At 38.0% G+C, this 17960-nt stretch overlaps 1 protein-coding gene across 1 annotated transcript in view; it reads right to left on the bottom strand.

Moving 5' to 3' along the window:
- LOC133609124 (polycystin-1-like protein 1) overlaps positions 1-17539 on the bottom strand; it is a 40917-nt gene extending 23378 nt beyond the window's left edge. Inside the window, exons 1-18 of the mRNA XM_072913409.1 lie at positions 17446-17539; positions 16342-16446; positions 13397-13565; positions 12604-12843; positions 12387-12519; positions 12132-12329; positions 7060-7241; positions 6774-6977; positions 6523-6686; positions 6333-6440; positions 5046-5204; positions 4909-4974; positions 2199-2375; positions 2056-2133; positions 1845-1987; positions 1656-1776; positions 1463-1586; positions 1202-1394 (exon numbers count right to left, since the gene is read on the bottom strand). Of these exons, the coding sequence (XP_072769510.1) occupies positions 1202-1394; positions 1463-1586; positions 1656-1776; positions 1845-1987; positions 2056-2133; positions 2199-2375; positions 4909-4974; positions 5046-5204; positions 6333-6440; positions 6523-6686; positions 6774-6977; positions 7060-7241; positions 12132-12329; positions 12387-12519; positions 12604-12843; positions 13397-13565; positions 16342-16446; positions 17446-17539 (2658 nt within the window). The remainder of the gene's footprint in view (positions 1-1201; positions 1395-1462; positions 1587-1655; positions 1777-1844; positions 1988-2055; positions 2134-2198; positions 2376-4908; positions 4975-5045; positions 5205-6332; positions 6441-6522; positions 6687-6773; positions 6978-7059; positions 7242-12131; positions 12330-12386; positions 12520-12603; positions 12844-13396; positions 13566-16341; positions 16447-17445) is intronic.
- Positions 17540-17960: the final 421 nt, after the last annotated feature.

The following is a 17960-nucleotide window of genomic DNA, read 5'->3' as shown; positions in this document are numbered from 1 at the left end:
GCATCTAAAACTATTATTATTTTACACAAAGTGAAGGAATTCCTAAATCAAAAAGCATTGTATATTTTGTATAACTCACTGATAGTTCCATATCTAACATACTGCATTGAAGTGTGGGGTAGTGCCTGTAAAACATATTTAAATACAAACTTCCTTCTGCAGAAAAGAGCCGTACGAATCATTGCTGGAAATGCATACAGGGAACCCACAAACCCAATATTCAAACAGTTAAATTCATTAAAATTTCATGAACTGGTAGAGTATAATATCTTAAACATCATGTACAAAGCACACGCAACAATTCTACCAAACAACATTCAAAACAGATTTGTAAAAAGAGAAAATAAGTATAATTGAAAGGAACTGAGATCTTTAATACATCTACATTTAGAACAGTCACAATGTAAAGATGTATATCAATTAGAGGTGTTAGTTTATGGAACAAACTCGATAGTGGAATAAAACAATGTAAATCTCTTTCTGTATTAAAAACATTTTTAAAATCATGATGATGAAAAGATTTGACCATCATGTACGATAATTTGAGCCCTTAAATACATGACTATTAGCAAACACAAACCGGATAGATCCTGCACTCCACCTGATATTTGTGCATTGTCTCACAACGTCAGACATGTGTGGGCGATGTTCCCTACAATGTGGTTAGTTTATTTGAAGGTAAAACTGCATTATAAACTATAATATACATAGTCTGTGGAATTTTTGTCTTCAAAATACAGTTCTCCGGTACGATAATTTGTTTATTTTCAACCTGGCAACACTGGATTCTATAGAACAGTGGTTCGCAAATTGTTACCATTGTTTACCAAGTAACACCTCCAGATATAAAATGTAAAATACAGTAGCGTAGTAGGTCTAAATATTCATTAAAATAAGCCAGATGTTTTATTTAACAAGTACATTTAATATTTTTGGCCACTGTAACATTACACACAGTTTGATCGGTAACACTGTGTTTGAATATATATTTAATCAAGTGATTTTTGGCATACCACTAGGAGTAACACAGTTTGAGAATTACTCGAATAGAAGCACTGAACCACTGAAATAAACAAAATTTTTAAATATATACTAATGTATTGAGATGCAGGAAAACTGTGCTATCCATAAGTCGCTTTGTTGTTTTAGTGGTGTGTCCAACTTTTTCTGTTGTTTAGTATGTGATGGTGTGTCTGTGTACCTGCACACTTCTCTCCAGCTCGCACATTGTGCAAATGAGCACACTGCGCATGTGTCTCTGCCAGTGCTCGTCAGCCTGGCTGTCCAAGCTCAGTCTATTCAGAATGCTTGACAACAGACTGATGTAATTTCGTATTTCTGCACTGTTCCCACAAAGGACTAGCGCTGAGAGGTTCTTCAGACCTGACTGGCACCTGGAAACAAAAAGAAAAATATATTTTTTAAGAGGCTTTTCAGCAACATAACTCTTATTTCTGCCTACAGCTCCACATCAGGATTGTGAAAGGAAACGTCTCTGAAGAAGCTGGGCAGGACTTGAACAGTCGCTGGGCAAACTCTGGTGGAGGACCCGTACGTGCTGCTTCTGATTTTTGTGTAAATAGTTACTAAAGGAACAATACACCGTTAATCAATGGAAAAATGATGGATTCTAAACAATGACATTTATGTTTCACCTTTGTAGTCATCAACATTGTTTCCAGAAGGAAGGCTGAAGTAATACTGGAAGTTTCTGCCCTGGTACAACATCCTAGGTGGGTTTCTGCCAATAGTAAAGCTGTGCTCATACAGTAAGTCCTTCAGTAACATAAAAATAGCGTATTAGATGAACACAAAGATAATTAAACGATAGTAGATTATCATACCTCTCTACCTGAGGTGCAGAAGATGCTGAAGTGTGTGTACAACTCCATCCCTTTACTTGGTTGCACCTGGCATGTCATTCCTTTAGGAACAGGCTTTGTTCTCAAGAATAGTTGAGTCCGGCCCAAAACGCTACCCTGAGATTCTTACATAAAGTATACAGATGTCAACGTCTTGATGTTTTAGTAAAAAACTGATGAATATAAGACTCACTGGCGATGACTTCCAGCATGTATCTACTCCCTGCTCTCAGACTGAAAGGTCTGAAGTTGAGCGACGGGGAAGAAACTCCTGTAAAAGTGTGACCGTGTGATGACCGGAGCAATAAGAGGACATTTTCTGCGCCTTGTGTGTACCTGTGTCGGTGTAGGACGCAAACAACCCCGCCTCCACCGGGCCTCGAGGGAGATCAAGCAGGGTCATCTCCCGATTCGCTCGCCGACTGGAACTGGACTCCACTAGATTACTCCCTTCTGTGTCATGTGACCCTGGGTTCAAGTCATCTCCTGGACTCAATGTCTGACCATCCACACCTGTGAGAACACTATTAGTTAACACACTAATAGCTCCGTTTTTATTCCAAAAGGTTTGACGAAAATCAAATCGTATAAAAATTTAAGCAATCTTTCTTTCTATAAGAAATAATGAAAAAAACTTAGTCTGGCAGTTAGTAATAGACCCGTGCCGATAATATATGTTGCTGGACCATATTTTGTCCTACATATTTTTGCAGATAAACGATTGCAGCATCATTTTTTGTCACCAAATTGAGCACTAATGTAATCATCATGTATCAGTGACGTGTGGTGAGGTTCATGGCTGGTGAGGCACTGACTTCATCACAGTCAGATTTACAAACATATGAACCCTAAAGAGTATCTTATTCACCATTTGATTGGCAGCAGTTAACGGGTTATGTTTAAAAGCTCATACCAGCATTCTTCCCTGCTTGGCACTCAGCATCAAGGGTTGGAATTGGGGGTTAAATCACCAAAAATGATTCCCAGGCGCGGCGCCGCTGCTGCCCACTGCTCCCCTCACCTCCCAGGGGGTGATCAAGGGGATGAGTCAAATGCAGAGGACAAATTTCATTACACCTAGTGTGTGTGTGACAATCATTGGTACTTTAACTTAACTTTAACTTTACACATACAAACTGTAGCACACAAAAAAGCACATTTAATAAAAAAAACGTTATTATGGTCTTACCTTTACTTAGAAATTAAGTCCATGCGCCGCAACTAAAGCCCTCACTTAAACTTTCCACGTGCAAGATTGAATCTATTTAAAAAAGTGTAACCGAGGGTTTATAAATGTCGCCTATACTGTATGAAACTACAAAATAACAAACACGGAGGCTCCAGTTTACACGAGGACCACTTTATTTACCTTCTTTCGAAAACCTCCGCAACGTGACATCACTTCCGCTTTTAGCGCCTTCAAAATAAGAGCTCAAGGCATATACTGTATAACAGCGCATAACAGGAACTTAACATCACAAAGAGGAAAGCCCATGAAAATAGGTTACAAAAGTTATTTAATAAGAAGCCAAAAAGTGCAAAAACAATAATGTTCGTGTTGGAGGAGTTATGAATTAGGTACACCTGCAGTCTGCATGTGTATCTAATGTTGTGTCCCTGCAGTCATTCACAACTCCTCCAACACCAACATTATTGTTTTTGCACTTTTTGGCTTCTTATGAAATAATTTTTTAAAATAGATTCAATCTTGCACGTGGAAAGTTTAAGTGTGGGCTTTAGTTGATATAACAATTCTACGGCGGGGGTGCTGGAGGCGAGCCTCAGCCAGTGCGTCTTTTGCAGCCGTTTTATGATCGCTCAGCACAAGAAATACTTTACACACATACAGTTGTTGACAAAATACACTGTACATTATATACCTCAGCTAACTAAACTATGGAAATGTATAATATAGTTCATATAGCAATACAGTCTCACTGCACAGCAGGCCAGCAGTTAGCCGAGTCATTGCGCAATCCATGTTGCGGCACTGAGTGACGTGCCTCAACTGGCTGCTGTTCACCGCACCGTCTCTTCTCAGTATTTGAACGGCAAATGTGAAAATTCAGCGATTTTGAATAAAAATAATCTAAAACTGGTGAAGTTAAATGGAAAATAACTTTATAGTATAATCACTGGATACATATAACAATTTATTTTGTTATTTTCTTTTTACATTGTTTTTCTTTCCATGATGGCCTCTAGTGACTGCACGTCACTGTCATGTATAATAATAATAATGCAAGTATTCCTTTCAAACACAATAAACTTTGATTTCTCAGTACTTTTTTTATAACAAGGTAAAACAACTTTTAACTGTAGTAAGTATATAATAAATAAACAATAAATATAAAATTGACTCTCGATCTGTTAGCAAAAAAATACACTCAATAAATATTAAAAATTCTGAAGTGCAGTTTTTTTCCCCAGTTGGAAAAACTGGGTCTGGTGGTTTGTTTACTTTGTTTTGGTGCCATCACTTTCCAAAATATTCGGCATCTGGCTTGTTTTGTCTGTGTTGATTGGCTCATCTTTCTCATTTGGTTGAAAGAAAACATTCTCACAGAGGGACGTTTGGTTACATTTTTGTTACTTTGCGGTACTTTTTACTAGCGATAAAAGTAATGTTAACATCACTTTTACCTTTATTGAAAACGCTTGCTGGCAAAGACGGCGATGAATTATGAGGGGAAAAAGGTAGGAAGTACTATTACTCACAGTATACATACTTTTGTACTTTTCTTCAAGATCTTTCTTGAATTCAATAGTGTTTCTCACTTCTTCTTTTTTTAATCAAAGTGCTGGTACTTGTAACTTTTTTTGGCCCTGTGGTGGACCGTACTCAATAAAAAAAATTACAGAGACCTAATCACCAACCCATGCATTACTTTTTTCGGCACTAAATTCCCTGGAATGATAAGCAGGCAAATTGGCTAGTTTGTCACAAGCAATATTTGATTTCGGCAAGATTTTCGTGAGGGTTAGAGTGGGGTGGGTTAGGGTGCACAAAATGCGAGGTATTAGCCACAATATTAGCTACTTGTACCTGTGGGTCTTCCCGCTGAGGTTCCTGGGTCTCCTTCTTCTGCCATTTGGAAGGGTACATTATAATCTGTAGAAGAATATTGGCGAGTCTTAATATCTGACTCTCAGATAACAGTGATGGCGGCGCCTTGAAGGTACCTTGTCCGACAGTCTCAACAGCGGGAAACTCCCAGTCAGCAGAGGAGTCGTAATCTATAGGAGGCTTCCTTTCAAAATCAAAATGGATGCTACCATCATTCAGGACAAACTGAAGCTGTTCAGAAGAGTACGAAAATTCACTCAGGCTGAGCTCCTCTCCTACAAGTAAAAAGTATCAGCTGTTAAATAATTCATACAAAATCACCACTTCCATTCGGCCTGTGTGTAGTAATAATAATATACTGTATAAATCACTACCATTGTTAGATAATGTCTCTGTGAGAGATCATGTAGATGGTGAGTACCGTATTTTCCGGACTATAGAGCGTGCTGGTATATAAGCCTCACCTACTAACTTTTAGAGGTAAAAATATTGTTCATGTATTAGCTGCACAGTACGTGATATATACGTTGTGAAGTTAGTTATTTACGCAGAAAGCTTTTTGGAAATATGTATTTACATACCGGTACCTTAATTGTTTCCAAACAGTGCCTGTAACACGGCAGTAAAACAGCTGATGAAACAAAATAGAAGTCATCTTCATGGACCCACTAGCTGCAGAAGCTACCTGTAGCTCTCCAATCAGTTAAACAGACTCAATAACTCCACAGTAAAATATTTGTGAATTTACTGAGGAATTCGTGAAACTGAAACAATACAAAAGCATTCTGTTGTTAGTTAATGTTAACACAGACACTCGCAAACATGTTAGCATAATAGCTAATGCTAAGGACGCTTGCTTGATTACATTATGATAGCACGTACAAATATGCATGAGAACGCTCCTAAAGACGTCACACATTGGACGGTTTAGTCAGTATGAATAGTTTTAGTTAAACTGTAAGACTCATAAACGTTGCTTGGAATGATGAATGAAGAAACCATATGAGTAGAAATGCTATGGACGACTAGAAGACAGAATGGCACTTGTACTTTCGATTCACGGCACTGAACTGAAATAGTGTAGATGTTCAAGCCACAACACCTGCAGTGAACAAACTCGTCCAAAGGATGGCGCCATAGTACAAACAATAACAATCCTTTTCAGTGTCTCTGCTTGTGTTTTATGAAAATTATTTGTTGAATACAAAACATTATGGCCAATTCGCGAATCAAAATCCATAAATTAGTCCAAAACGTAGGAAAACAGTATTGGCTTATAGTCCGGAAAATATAGTACTTCTGTGGAGCTTACCAGATCTTCCTGGGTTAATGCTGGCAGTTCTGCCAAACCTTCATCAGGAGTGGACTTTATATGATCAGCATTGTATAAAATGTTTACCTACCAGCAATGTGAACCATGCTTTTGGTCTTTCTTGCCGGACGAAGAGGTGAGGATGTGTTCTCTTTCATAGTGGATGGAGCACTGAGATCCACCGTAGAACAAAACAGGACTAGGGGATAACACACAATAAAAGAAGTTAGTTTAATTAAAATAACCTTAACCCTTTCCTTAAGAGGATGAATGTATTTTACACTCTTCCACGGGTTTGGAGGACGCATTGATCAAGTACAGAGTCCAAGAGTATTGGATCTGGTCTGTGGGAACCTCACAGTCTTCACACAAGGCTTTGATGGCGAAAGACTCATCCCAGTTGATTTGGTCTCCTTCGCATTGAAGGCACGACACTGTTACCTTGCTGGAGTGGAAACATTCACATAATTGTGGCGACCAGGATTAACGTGCAATCAGTTCACAGTAATTGGTGTCATTTGCCGCCATTTACCCGATGACATTCGGCATTAACGTGACAAAGGTGTCTGATGAAGCTGATTGCTCCCCACTGTAAACGGTGAGTGTGAATCGATACTGATCAAAGTTGTATTTCAGGAAGCTCACTGGAAAGGTGAGCACAGCGGAAGAAGTAACGACATGATGGTCAAAGCAGGAACTCTTGATGGAGCTGACTGGTTCACACATCCACTTAAAGCTATGATTCAATTAGAAATTAGCAGAAATAAGCATTTAAATGTGTATATGATCATACTTGAAGGGTTGAAAAGTTACTCCACCTGATTTGATTCATGGGGAAGTCAGGATTGTATGATTTCCGCCCATCCAGCGTCACCATGGTGACGTTACTGTTGTTGATGAAGAAGTTGGTGCCACCGTGGATGGCGGCCACAGGAGCGCTGGGCATCACTTCAACTCTCACACTGTAGTTACTGTACACCACACTGCCAACAACCTGGACCTGCTCACCATCAGCATCATAGTTGAATCAGAAAAATGCATGTTCCCACAGTTTTGTCCTAAATTGGGATTGTAATGTGTGTATTTGCAAAATGGATATGCTGATATTATAAATATGATAAATGATAAACGTCAGACTTGAACGTGTTTAGTTGACCAAATACAAACCCTGTTTCCATATGAGTTGGGAAATTGTGTTAGATGGAATACAATGATTTGCAAATCATTTTCAACCCATATTCAGTTGAATATGCTACAAAGACAACATAGTTGATGTTCAAACTGATAAACTTTTTTTTTTTTGCAAATAATCATTAACTTTAGAATTTGATGCCAGCAACACGTGACAAAGAAGTTGGGAAAGGTGGCAATAAATACTGATAAAGTTGAAGAATGCTCATCAAACACTTATTTGGAACATCCCACAGGTGTGCAGGCTAACTGGGAACAGGTGGGTGCCATGATTGGGTATAAAAACAGCTTCCCAAAAAATGCTCAGTTTTTCACAAGAAAGGATGGGGCGAGGTACACCCCTTTGTCCACAACTGCGTGAGCAAATAGTCAAACAGTTTAAGAACAACGCTTCTCAAAATGCAATTGCAAGAAACTTAGGGATTTCAACATATACGGTCCATAATATCATCAAAAGGTTCAGAGAATCTGGAGAAATCACTCCACGTAAGCGGCATGGCCGGAAACCAACATTGAATGACTGTGACCTTCGATCCCTCAGACGGAACTGTATCAAAAACCAACATCAATCTCTAAAGGATATCACCACATGGGCTCAGGAACACTTCAGAAAACCACTGTCACTAAATACAGTTTGTCGCTACATCTGTATATGCAAGTTAAAGCTCTACTATGCAAAGCGAAAGCCATTTATCAACAACATCCGGAAATGCCGCCGGCTTCTCTGGGCCCGAGATCATCTAAGATGGACTCATGCAATGTGGAAAAGTGTTCTGTGGTCTGACGAGTCCACATTTCAAATTGTTTTTGGAAATATTCGACATCGTGTCATCCGGACCAAAGGGGAAGCGAACCATCCAGACTGTTATCGACGCAAAGTTCAAAAGCCAGCATCGGTGATGGTATGGGGGTGCATTAGTGCCCAAGGCATGGGTAACTTACACATCTGTGAAGGCACCATTAATGCTGAAAGGTACATACAGGTTTTGGAACAACATATGCTGCCATCTAAGCGCTGTCTTTTTCATGGACGCCCCTGCTTATTTCAGCAAGACAATGCCAAGCCACATTCAGCACGTGTTACAACAGCGTGGCTTCGTAAAAAAAGAGTGCGGGTACTTTCCTGGCCCGCCTGCAGTCCAGACCTGTCTCCCATCGAAAATGTGTGGTGCATTATGAAGCGTAAAATACGACAGCGGAGACCCCGGACTGTTGAACGACTGAAGCTCTACATAAAACAAGAATGTGAAAGAATTCCACTTTCAAAGCTTCAACAATTTGTTTCCTCAGTTCCCAATCGTTTATTGAGTGTTTTTAAAAGAAAAGGTGATGTAACACAGTGATGAACATGCCCTTTCCCAACTACTTTGGCACGTGTTGCAGCCATGAAATTCTAAGTTAATTATTATTTGCAAAAAAAAAATAAAGTTTATGAGTTTGAACATCAAATATCTTGTCTTTGTAGTGCATTTAATTGAATATGGGTTGAAAAGTATTTGCAAATCATTGTATTCCGTTTATATTTACATCTAACACAATTTCCCAACTCATATGGAAACGGGGTTTGTATATATTTGCTTTGTGAATGTAAATAAAATCTTAAAATGTGAATAATTTTAAATTATCCATCCATCCATCCATTTTCAACCGCTTGTCCCGTTCGGGGTCGCGGGGGTGCTGGAGCCTATCTCAGCTGCATTCGGGCGGAAGGCGGGGTACACCCTGGACAAGTCTCCACCTCATCGCAGGGCCAACACAGATAGACAGACAACATTCACACTCACATTCCCACACTAAGGCCAATTTTTAGTGTTGCCAATCAACCTATCCCCAGGTGCATGTCTTTGGAAGTGGGAGGAAGCCGGAGTACCCGGAGGAAACCCACGCAGTCACGGGGAGAACATGCAAACTCCACACAGAAAGATCCCGAGTGCAGGATCGAACCCAGGACCTTCGTATTGTGAGGCAGACGCACTAACCCCTCATCCACCGTGCTGCCCACAATATAAATGGGTTATACTTGTATAGCACTTTTCTACCTTCAAGGTACTCAAAGCGCTTTGACAGTATTTCCACATTTACCCATTCACACACACATTCACACACTGATGGCGGGAGCTGCCATGCAAAGCGCTAACCAGCAGCCATCAGGAGCAAGGGGTGAAGTGTCTTGCCCAAGGACACAACGGACGTGACTAGGATGGTAGAAAGTGGGGATTGAACCCCAGTAACCAGCAACCCTCCGATTGCTGGCACGGCCACTCTACCAACTTCGCCACGCCGTCCCTAATATAAATTATATAATATTCCAAAAAAAACTTTACTCCATTGTGACTACAAAGAAACGTCAGACTTGAAATAGCCCTATTGTTTAATTTAGTAAAGATGTTTGCTTTATTAATGTGGGTTTTTTTATTTTTATAAATGACAAATGTGAATAAAAACGACATAATATGGTAAAAAAAAATTAAAACATTAGTTTTTTTGTGACCATTCATCTATCCATCTTCTACTGCTTGTCACTCTCGGGGTGGCGGGGGGGCGGGCTGGAGCCTATCCTGGCTGCACTCGGGCGGAAGCCGGGGTACGCCCTGGACAAGTTGCCAACTCATCACAGGGCCAACATTCACACTCACATTGTGACCAATCTGCATTACGCAACAATTTTCACGCTATTGCGCATGCTCCAAGATACATCGCTGGAAAATTGGAAACAGGAAATTCGAAAACGGGCGGGAACCGACAGACTAACAGTCCGTCAACATTTTTGCTTATTTATCTTCATTAAGTAAAAATGAATACTAACAAATATCAACCACTAGTGCACGGAGAAGCGTCAAAGCATTGCTGGAAATGTGGACTCTGAAAATCTCAAGTTTACCGAGGTAAGTCATTACCGCTTCTAATGGCGGCACCTGTTGACGTTTGTGTTTCATTACCCTCGAAATAATTCCTTTCAAAATGGAATAGTCGAGTTTAACCTGTCAAAAATGTAGCTTTACAACTCACTTCATTTGGGTGAATATTTTAATTCGTCGGCGTGAGAAAAAAATACAGGAAGGAAAGTCCAGGTTTTGTGTTTCAAGCATGTCGGCGTATGTGACGTTCGCGAACGTGTCGAGACTTTTGAACGGTTCTTTTAAGTGAACGATGAGAACCGATTCCGAGTGGTTAGCCCTTTCTTTTGCGCGCCATTTCTATATAAACGTTGCCAACAACAAATTTCCCCCTCGAAGAAAGGTAGTGTTATCAAAATCTTGTCTGTTGCGAGCCATTTTTTTAAATCCTGGAATAGTTTTTTTTAATCTGTAAAGTGGCCACTATGTCAAAATTAGCTGCAATGATACATGATGTTGCTAGATGTAGTGTCAGTGGTTATGTGTCTACTTTTAATTTGTAACACATTTTTTAGCGTCATTATTTGTGACGACCAATTTTTTTCATGTTACTATTAAACAATAAAAGTGTAGTGTTTGTGGAAAAGGTTAATAACACCATGTGGAGTGTTTTAAATCATTGTGTAAATCATTAAGTAAATGTTCCCTACTTTACAAAAATTAATCTACCACAGGGCTCTGGATAGCACTTAACTCTTGCGATAATCGAGGGAACAGTTTTCCGTATGCTCGTTTAGGAAATGTTACATTTTTCTGCATGGATCCTGCAAGATTATCTGCTATATTTTATTATCATATATTTGTTGATTAATTACACATTAAAGTATATATAATTGAATTAATCGAATCCTGCATTTTATTAAATATTTTTTTTGTTTCATTATGAAATGTAAAAAGTAAAAAATGTTTTGATTTTAATTATACAATAAAATATATTTGTAAATTTATGCAGCTGAGATAGGCTCCAGCACCCCTCGCGACCCCGAGAGGGACAAGCGGTAGAAAATGGGTGGATGAATGAATATATATATATATATATATATATATATATATATATATACACACAGCATAAATGTCACGATTAGGGCTGCAACTAACGATTAATTTGATAATCGATTAGTAATCGGATAAAAGAGACAAAATAAATTTCTCTCCTTTCCAGTATTTTATTGAAATAAAACAGCATACTGGCACCATATTTATTTTGACTATTGTTTCTCAGCTGTTCGTACATGTTGCAGTTTATAAATAAAGGTTTATTTTTAAAAATTAAAATAATAATAATAATTGCCTCTGCGCATGCACATAGCATAGATCCAACAAATCGATGACTAAATTAATCGCCAACTATTTTTATAATCGATTTTGTTGCAGCCCATGTCACGATACAATTGTATAATTTATCAAGTTAAATAAAATTAATCTGTGCACAATATTTAAAAAAAAACAGTTGCTTGCATTGGAACAGTTATAAAAACAGTTTTCTTGCCTGTTAAGGCCTGATGTGTCTTTAAGGAAAATGATGTTGGGAATGTTGTTCATATGTACATACAACCTCTACAATCTAAAATCACACTGTTCATTCAATGGGATATTTTCACATTTGTGCTTTACTTAAGTGCTGTAAATGTAACTGCTACTGAAAACAAATACTGTATTTACTGTTACTCTGCAATCGCAGTGTTAAAAAAATCCACTTTTTGACTTTCTTGTAAAGTCTATCACAAACAACAAACCTCAGTAATGCCCACCGACATCAATATACAAAACAATAGAATAGAAATGTGTACTTTGCTTCTCACCTTGGCTATGGCTGTGTAGGTGTCGTAGTGCAAAAGATGACCTGGCACGATGAGCCTCTGGTGATGAGCGTCCGCTACAGGCAAAATGTGTCCTGCAGAATCGAGCAACGTCCATGTGTAACGGAGGCCCTTTGACACGTCACAGTCCATTTCATCCTCATAAGTCACTCCCAGACGGATGGACTCGTGTCTTCGTACCTGAGTGGCGTAGATGTAAACATGAATATGCACAAGAAAACAAGTAAAGTATCTTACTTGTAGTTTGTGAGGCCCCATGTTTTTGACAGGTGGAGGCTGACATGGTTTCTCCACGACAAAGATAATGCCCCTCAGGGAGGCAGAACTGACTCTGTTGGACACGGTTACTTCTAATTGGAACTCTCCAGTCCTGCAACCAGAAACGGTAAGGCCAACACTTCATGTTTGAAATACTAGATATGAGTTGTATTTCTGAATCCTCATCCTTCCGAACCTTAGGAAAACGTGCTGCTCTGTGCTCTGTCCCGTCCTCGTTGTACCGTCGCCAAAACGCCACAAGAATGTGACATCAGTGCCCGTGTTGACCCTGCAGGTCACCGTGGTGGTGTGGTTCTGAAGAACAGACGCCTGGTGGACCAGCTTGTTGAGCTTCACTGGTTTTTGCACATGTAAGGGGAACACCCTGGAGGTGAGGGAGGTGCGACCATCAGACAGCACCACTGTTATGTTATACCTACATAGGAACAAATATACATACAAGCTGCATTTGATATGACTTCATATGAACACATGCATGTCATGAGGTCATTATATTGGTAATGAATGAGGAATGTATGACAGTTTTCTAACATATCCAATATATTGACTATGTTGAATATATGACTTATTCTGATGGCAGCATGTGGATACTTGGTTAACTATGTACTTACTGCTATCTAGTGGAAGGGCAATTGTTGGATTGTCATCACAGTATGCGTAGATGAAAAAAAATGTAGAAAACATTGTAAGGACAAATTAGGGGAAATTAAAAATACCACACAAATGTGCTACAGCTCTGTGGTTGGGAATAAATACTATTTTTGACAAATTAGGGCAAATTTAATTAAATATTTTCCACTCATGTGCTGAGGCACAGTGGTTGCGGAATAAATAATACTTTTTGGACAAATTAGGGAAAACTGAAAAATTTCACACCAATGTGCCACGGCACTCTGGTTGGGAATAACCACAATAAGCTATCGCTCTCACTTCCATTAAGTCAGCTATTCCGTGTGCAAAACATGCACCTTCCAGGGTTGTTGTATCTTTTTGTGACATTCTTGGTGGTGGTCCTAACAGAAGTCGAGTCTCCAAAATTCCACAGAAGCTCCACAGGCTCCCGCATGTCGCCCACAGCCTCAAAGGTCACGTCCGTATTAGTGGGATGAGCTTGACCTGCTGCATCAATGCTTACTGCTAAACAGATATCAAAAAGCAATTAAGTTTTGACATTTTTAAATCTGAACAAACAACATACTAATGTTGGATAATATGCACACAAATTATGATGTCATTATTTCTGAAAAACAGCAGCTTCAACAAGGAATTTTAGACAAAAAATAAATAAATGTGTTTTAAAGGTTGAAAGCTTTATTTACTCTTTTACATTACTTCAGTGGTTAACCTCTTTTTACACTTGTGCTACAGTTAATGTTAAAACAAATGTTTTACATCTTTGTCATTTTAATTGTGGGGTCTTTATGGTTTTACATTTATATGACAGGTCATGTTAATATTCTGGTATTTTCGGACGCTTAACAAAAATATTTTACGATGGCAACAGTTTGACCCTGCTGAACTTGCAGGTTGCACTGTAGAAGAAAGAGAGTGACTGCAGGGGGTTCAGGATATTTATTTTTGACTTTTTTTTCTGAATTATATTTTTTATATTTCCCCCAAACCTCAATTTGTCCACAAATCTGAATGTATTTAACCCTCTGGGGTCTTTCAATTTTAATTAAATTAAAAGCCAAACAGTCCTTAAGTTTGTGAAGGGCATAAAAAGATTTCAATTTTTTTTTTTTTGTTTACTTGTTTTGTGATTTCTCAATAAACTTTAGTCCTAATCAAAAATATAAAAAGTTTTTATTTTTAACCTTCTGAATACCTTTTGATCAGATGTCCCATGTTTAAATTAGTAAGATAACTTTTGTTATACAAACTTATACTAATTGAAAACTTCAACATAATTTTGATCAAAGGGCCTTCAAAAGGTTCAAATAAAAAAAAAACATTACATGTTTTATATTTTTGTTTAGGGTACAAGTTTATTAAAAGATTTGAGAAAAAAAATTAATTAACATGCTTTTATAGACTTTGAAAAATTAAGGACTTTTATGTCATGTCTGGCTTTGGGATATTGTATAATAACTGCCAGTGTGTCTCGTGCACCCGTGAAAAATGCTTGACATGGACATTTTCAAATTTAACATTAAAAAAAACCTTTTAGGAAAAATAATATATAATAGATACGTTTAAATTTAAATGAGTTAACTCATGTGATTAATCTAAAAAAAAGTTATCACATTAATTAATGTATGAACGCGGTTTGATCACCCAATTCATTTTGACCGTACATGCTCCTTTTCCTTAACGGTAACCGTGTTACCTGAAAGGCGGCACGGCTTGTTATACAGTCAGTGAACAGGTCAATGCATATGGCAGCACAAAGATGAGTGAGAAGACTCTGACTGGTGTTCTCGCTGTTTAAATTCACTTCAAAATACACCCTAACTGGACTTTAGATAATACTGTTTCCAAGTTTTAAGGAAATAAATTATGTTTATTTAAAAAATGGATGGATGGATAGTAAACATGTTTGACAGTAAAATTGCAATTGGGTCTAAATAATGTAGTATTTTTAAAGTTAATTTAAAATTTGCAAGCCAGTAATTTACTGGGATTAATCACAATTAATGACAATTCAAAAGTGTGAATAATCTGATTTAAAAAAAATATCAGTAATAATGGAGTAACACAACAAACATGATGCCCAAAAATACATAAGCAAAGATTTACTGAAGAAGTAACTATTAAATACACATTAATATTTATCCAGCACATTGTAGTGCAGGTTAAGCTGTACATGGCCAGCCTACACACTCAGGTTTAAATTGAAAACATGACTAATTATTATAATATTATATTCATGTTAGCATTTAAGATAGCTAGCAATTGCTGCTTAAAGTTGCCAGCTAGTGATAAGCGGCGCTAGTTGCCAGATTGGTGGCACATTTTTTTAAGTGTATTTGAAATAGCTTATTGTTGCACAATAACAAGGTACCTCTAGGACCAGTTTAATTTAAACCACAATTTATACTGGATATCTAAGTGGGGGGTCCCTGTGTGCATCTGTTTGGGGGTCCTCATGCTGGAAAACATTGAAGCCCCCTGTTGTAAGATGGACCAAATGAAATATGACCTGCTCAATGACATTATTCTTACCTCTGTCAATCCTGTTGGTATTGCAGGCTGGAAGACCAGCTTGACTCTCTCTAAGGTCAGCGACTGTTGGACGCCCAACTACCTGTAAGTATACATACTAGTTGTATCTTAATCGGTTTGTTTTTAATAATACAAATTATGTGTATCAGTTGTTTTCATCCCAAAAAACATTTCTAATATTTCCTTTGAAGCTTGTAGGCTATTGTTGTAAATAAGTAAATATTAGTTCAAACAAACTATATACTCACAATGTCAATTATCCTGTGTGTCCATCCACAATTATTGGACACATTTACTGACCCTGCATGAACTACTACTCTTTTGCAGGTCCAGATCTGGGATAGTTCCTATAGGTTTAGAAAATAAAACCATTTATTTAATTGTAAATAGACATACCATTGTTCTACTCATCAGGCGTGAATCCTCTGCCCCCCCTTCTGTGGCTCAACAAGCATTACAACTGTGCTCAGAGTCCATCAGACACGTACGGCTGCAGTGTGACAGGATCACCCACATAGCCAGCCTGCACGCCGCTTTGGAAGCTTGTCTGCAGAAGGGGGGTGCAGAAATCAAACCTGAGCCGGCCTTATAGCAAAGACTGCAATTGGATGCAGGGGTTCAGGAGGTAAGAGACCGCCACCGAACTGTATAATTATCTTAAATAAATATAGCATAGGACTTACATTTTCTTTTTCATTACTGTCTTTATGTTGGTCCAAAATCCATTGAAACGACGCAGCAAAAGAACCATCATCCGACACATTGACCTGCTGTGAACTTTGACCCCCAGAGGTCACGCAGTAGAACTCCTCTGTGACGTAAGAGAGGCTGTGTTCACTCACTCCCACAATCCCTAAAAAAACACATAATCCAGAAAAAAATTATGTGGCTCCTCAAATCGTTTTCTAATCATGTCAGTAAATTCTTTAACATTTTTCAGTTTTTCATGTGAGATTAATTTGTATTCTAACACAAACATACATCATTATTGTGCTTTAAAAATACAACATATTGTAGTTAATTAAACTAAATGAAAATGTTTCAAATATGTGTAAATATTTTAAGTATATGTAAGTATACATTTAAAAAAATCGATTGCTTATTTTTTTGTTTGTTTGTTAAATGGGGCCCGGGGGCCACTTTTTGGGCCCCCCGCTAATATTTTGTACAGGTCCTTGACATATTCTAAAATATATTAATTATGATAATGAGATATTACACTGACATGAATTATTCATCACGAAAACACAAAATTAATATGTGGATGTTTTGTTTGGTTCTACATTGGATTTTTTTTTAATTAGTGGTGTCAAACAGCAATTTTTTGTTAATCAAATGTTTTACACTTTTGCAAATTTTTATTAATCGCAATTAATATCAGCAAATTACTTGCTTGCATAATTTGAATAAACTTTTAAAAAGACCCCAATATATTTTGACACAAATGCAATTTCATTCAGTCAGAATGTCAAACAGTAACATTTGCCTAATGTTTTACTTGAATGTACGGCATTTATTTGTTCAATACATTTTTTTCTAAATATTCTGTCGGGGTAACCATCTGCGGTTAATGTAAAGAAGCATGTGCTGTCAAAATAAATTGCGCGATTAATCTGTGTTTATACACGATTAATGCGATAATGTTTTTTGATTAATCACATGAGTTAAAGCAGTAAATTTGACAGCCCTGATCTACATGATTTATTGTATCTATACATTGATTCAAAAATGATAAAGAAAAAATATATTCTGAACAAGTCTGTTACACATTTGAATCAATTAAGCTTTCATTTGGTAACATTTTATTGTTATAATATTTTTTGTAAAAATTATTTCACAATAAGCCTCTCACCTGTGGCCTGCTTGGGACGTGCAGCCAGATTTCCACAAACTTTCAGGACAAAACGTTCCCCTGCCTGAAAATTCTCTGCTTTTGACGCATTCATGCAGCGTAGAATTAGTCCTTCCGTCCTGTAGAGCGACAAATGAGTAAACAGGCAAAGAAATCACAAAAAACCTTTGAAGGAGATACATTCAGACTTGTAATGTTTAGGCTGAAAAACATTTAAACTGTAAAAAGTAATTGTTTTCATTTATAACAGAACTGTCTAAAAGTTTATCACAACGTAAGTGTCCATCCTCCTGAGAACACACATGTCCACTAGAAGGACGCTGGTTCTCATGAGGATTTATATTCCCTCACCCTTCATCCAGGCAGAGGACACAGCATGTTGCCGGGTCAAGGTCAGCATGGACGCACTCGACTGGGTCCAGCAGGCTCCCGGCGCACCCCAAGAACCACTTTGGGTCCCGTTGAGCTGCTTCTGCAGCCCCTGTGGACCAGTTAAGGAGAAGAAGACACCAGGT

Source organism: Nerophis lumbriciformis, linkage group LG07 (assembly GCF_033978685.3).
Source record: "Nerophis lumbriciformis linkage group LG07, RoL_Nlum_v2.1, whole genome shotgun sequence".
NCBI classification, from domain to species: Eukaryota; Metazoa; Chordata; class Actinopteri; order Syngnathiformes; family Syngnathidae; genus Nerophis; species Nerophis lumbriciformis.
This window is presented reverse-complemented; position numbering and strand designations above follow the sequence as displayed.